Source organism: Apis dorsata, unplaced genomic scaffold (assembly GCF_000469605.1).
Source record: "Apis dorsata unplaced genomic scaffold, Apis dorsata 1.3 scaffold_292, whole genome shotgun sequence".
NCBI classification, from domain to species: Eukaryota; Metazoa; Arthropoda; class Insecta; order Hymenoptera; family Apidae; genus Apis; species Apis dorsata.
The window spans coordinates 931,556-935,944 of record NW_006263567.1 but is presented as its reverse complement, the minus strand read 5'-3'; the positions used below and the strand labels follow the sequence as shown (position 1 = coordinate 935,944).

At 46.8% G+C, this 4,389-nt stretch overlaps 1 protein-coding gene across 1 annotated transcript in view; it reads right to left on the bottom strand.

The window, feature by feature from the left end:
• Positions 1–2,329, bottom strand: part of LOC102674036 (dynein beta chain, ciliary) — an 18,811-nt gene extending 16,482 nt beyond the window's left edge. Inside the window, exons 1-6 of the mRNA XM_031511117.1 lie at positions 2,092–2,329; positions 1,793–2,025; positions 1,334–1,599; positions 765–1,165; positions 266–693; positions 3–193 (exon numbers count right to left, since the gene is read on the bottom strand). Of these exons, the coding sequence (XP_031366977.1) occupies positions 3–193; positions 266–693; positions 765–1,165; positions 1,334–1,599; positions 1,793–2,025; positions 2,092–2,329 (1,757 nt within the window). The remainder of the gene's footprint in view (positions 1–2; positions 194–265; positions 694–764; positions 1,166–1,333; positions 1,600–1,792; positions 2,026–2,091) is intronic.
• Between the last annotated feature and the right edge of the window lie 2,060 nt (positions 2,330–4,389).

Sequence of the window (4,389 nt, the reverse complement as noted above, 5' to 3'; positions counted from 1 at the left end):
TGAGCATGTTGATGAATGTCAAGGCCGCGGTCAGGGGCGGAAGATCAATCAGAGCGCCCCTGGTCCCGCGATTGAACAGCACCTCGACCACGGTCAGCTCGACGTTCAACAGCTCCAAGATCCTCGAGTAACGATTCGTGAATTGTTTGCTTATCACCGGCCTGTCCAAAACCGTGCCCGCGATATTTATCAACTGCAAGAATGAAGAAGAAAAAAAAGAAAGAAAAAGCATCTCGCGCAACACGCGCACGCAACAAGAAGATACCTTGAAGATGCTCTCGAGATTTCCGCAATCGTCGAAAGCTTGGCAAAGTATGGCCGCCAATTTGCTGTCGAGATCCGTGATAGACTCGTTGAACTTGGCACAATTCTCCGTGAACGATTGGTCGTCTGGCTCGAGGGCATCGTTGGCGCGCACCGTGAAAGACACGAACAGATTCTGGAACTCCTTGTACACGTTCGTGATCCTCGCGCTCAGAGAACCGCCTTGAATTCCGCCTATTTCTATTTTTTCCAACTTGGAGAATTCCATCACGGTGTTGAACAACCACTCGATATCGTTCAGTCGTCTGAGGAAGGCGTCGAAACGGGTGAAAACCGCGCTCGGATTGAAGGTCCAAGGTGGCGCGTGGGGTTTCATCGCTGGCATGTCTTTCCTCGACTCGAACTGCCTTCGAAATTCTTTCAACACGTCTGCGAAAAATAATTTCTTTTTCTTCGTCTGTTCTGCGTTATTCGGAAAGTGGAGAGATTCGAACCTCGACATATCTGCACGCGTTGAACAGCCTCGTCCACGTCGCTCTGGAAGATGGAGGTCGGGTCGAGGAAACGGCGTGCCTCTTGTATCAACAGGTTGCAAATCTGTCGAAGCATTATGATCACCTTGGAGGAGCTTTGATAGTAGGTGGATTTCGACCAGGCCAATCCGACCGAGTGTATCAGCGTGGCCATTAACGACTTGGCCTCGGAGAAGTCGACCTCCTCCACAGCTTTGAAACATTTGGCCAACGGAGACAGATACAGGGATATCTCCTTCGCCTCGGCCATCGAGGACACAACGTTGTCGAACAGGGTGCGGAAACAAGGGAAATAAGCGCTGTCCGTCGTTTCAAGAATGCTCGCCATTTTCTTCACCCGATCCTCTTGTAATTGTTCGTAAATGTACCTGATGAACGTGCATTTTCTTTTACTTTTCGCAATGTTATAACATTGAGGCGACACTAGCGCCACGCGACCATTAACTACGTCAACTGCCCAAATATATTTATTATTTTCTTTCAAATACTCGAAACTTGTCATATATATATATTTTTCTACGCGAGAAGGTATCTACCTTAAATTAGCCAGTCTGGTGGACCAGTAATCGAGTTCGACATCGGGTGTTGGATTTTGGCCGTTCTCGAAGGCGGCGCTGGATTCCTGAGTGACAACGTCGTTCACCAAGTAGGCCCACTTTATCACCACACCCTCGATCGCGCTCTTCAAATATAGATCGACGGCTTGGGGACCGTCCGCTCGCACCAGCTTCTCCACTTCCGTCAACTTCTCCATCCCGGCTGGCATTGGGAGGACGGTCCTACCGTTCACCTGACCCTTCACCTGTATTTCAAGATGAAAAATTCGTACTCGTTCGAACCTTATCGTACAGAGCGTTAACATATTTATTTCACTCTCGAATCTTTTGTAATCTTGTATAGGCAAATCTTTGATCTATGAGACGATCCAAAGCTGTAAATATATATTGACACTCTGCAGATTCTCTTTCGAAGAAGGGAGAAAAAAGAAAATTGACTTGGTACAGGGTACCGCGAAGGGAATGAACGTGTCTGCAAATATCCTGGATCGCGACGTCAGGCAGATCCTTGTGGTTCTCCGCTTTGCTCAACAAAGGAGCGAAGATATTGTCGACCAAAGTGGCTAATTGATCGACGACCCGAGAGGACAGGTCGCCTAGGATCAGCATCGACGAACAAGCTTCCTCGTCCTTGGGCAATGGCGTCTTCTCTACCTTCACCGCGTAAATTCCTGATAAACGATACTTTAGAATCATATCGACAAGATATAAAATTTGTTTCGTTTCGTCGTTCTCACCCTTGGTCCTTTGACACGGTACAGGGAACGAGGTGCAAGCCACCAATTGCGCGTTCGGCGTCAAAGCGACGAAAAGCGCGGCCGGAAGAGGATTATCGAGGAAATCGTGCACAGCGTTCCTGTATTCCTCCGTGAGCAGTAATCTCCCCCATTTCTCCGGTTTCAGTTTCAACGATTTCTGCACGAAAGCGCCGATGTACTCCAATCGAAAATCCGACGATCCATCGGGACTGGCCATTTCTGTTTTGAAAAGTGAAATGTGATCAGAATCAAAATCTCGCCGTAGATATAATGTATTACACTGTATATACTTTGGAGTGAAACAATATCCTCTCTTCGACGAAGTGTTTATAATCTCGTAGCTCTGGTGACGCGATCGAGCGAGGATTGCGCGATTCTGGCATAATTCGGGGATGGATTGTAATATAAATATGCAAAAGAATGGCGTGACCACGTGAAAAGAGGGACGCGGGGTAAAAATGCCAACCGTTCCATCGGTGGTGGCCGTCGCGGTGCAAGCAGGTCAAGAGACCAGGCACCGACTGAACCCAACCGAACGACGACGTCCTGGCATTAACTGATTGTGTCTTTTCGACGATCCCTACACTCCTTGCCCTCCTATTGTCACGGGATATGCACGGAATATTAGCGGACATGGCACGCGATCCCGCGTACTGGCAGGTACCATTTTACTTTTACCCGATGGGATTAGTCTTAATTTCGCGTCCACGGACGTTATTCGTCGCGAACTCTCGTTCGTAACGTTGACGTTATTTTATTTCGCTTCCGACGAATCCCATTTTCGTCATTTATCGAGAAAGATGGTTGAACGAACAAAGTAACGATTCCTTTCTCTCTCTCTCTCGATTTATTTAGTCGTGAAAATTTGAAGCGAATCGCGAGTGAAATCGTGAATCAGAATTAGAATTGGCAGGAAATAGTTCGATTTTTAGACAACAGCAAAAGCTTAACGATTCCTTTCTCTCTCTCTCTCTCGATTTATTTAGTTATAAAACAAAAACATTTGAAGCGAATCGCGAGTGAAATCGTGAATCTGAATTAGAATTGGCAGAAAATAGCAAGGCTTAACGATTCCTTTCTCTCTCTCGATTTATTTAATCGTGAAACAGGCAATTTGAAGCGAATCGCGAGTGAAATCGTGAATCCGAATTAGAATCGGCAGGAAATAGTTCGATTCTAAGACAACGACAGGTGTGCAAGACTTGTTTTCGATCGTTTGGCTGCGACGCAGTCGATCAGTTCGATCGATCGCCCGTAAAAAACGTGGAAATTGCGCTGATGTAAAAATAGAAAAGGAAGGACGATGCGGCAGCTGTTTGCCCTTGGATTCCGGCCAGTGATTCCGCCTGCCATTCGCTCGCAGGGATTTGATAACGAAAATTTCTGGAAAAAGGGGGATGCTCGTTTCAATCCTCTGATCGGCTTATCGATCGACGAGCGTGTCGCCATTGTTCGCCTGCACCCCGCACAATACCATCGCCTGCCTACTACAACAACAACAACAAAAAAACTTGAGTTAAAATCGGGAAAATGGGGCATGCCTGCGAGAACATCTGTCCGAACAAAAGGCAAGGGGGAGAAGAGGCTCGTGTTCCCGATCGGAACGTCAGAGCTAATTTCTCTCGACGGATTAGCCGTTTTCCCGAAAGACTGCGGATTTTCCGCTCCTCGAACCGTATTTGAACCGGGGTTATATCGCGTATAACTTTGAGAAATTTGGCGCGAGAGGAGGCCGTGCACGTTTCGTTTCAATTCCCCTTCAGTGGAACAACCGGCGAAAAAAAGGAGGCAACGACCTCGCGGGAATTTCATCTTCGTTTTCGCGATATCGTTGGTGCGAATTATTCGGTTTGAAAGTTGTATCGAATCATTTTCTGATTCAAACATTTGTTGCCAGAATATTTGTAATTTATCGAATCTATTATCGAATTGTCGAAAAGGAATCAATCGCGTTTAATGGATGTGTTACGCGCTTTCAAACGTTGAAAGAGAGCGTAGCAGGATCGATAATTTCAAAAGAAGATTAATTTTCAATACTTGGAATACCATCCTCCCTTTAATAGTTTCCGAGTCTATTTGAAACCGCTTACTATTCGAGCCGAGAGAATCGAATAATCCCTCAACAGGTGACCCAAGAAGCTCTTAATACGCGATCAAACTGTGTCATCCTCCTCCCGAACGATCAATCCACCCCAATCCAGCGCGGCAAACGAGTATTCTCTTAATCAATTCATGCTCGGCTCGAGAGGGCGAGCCTTGCTCCCTCCTCCTCCTCCT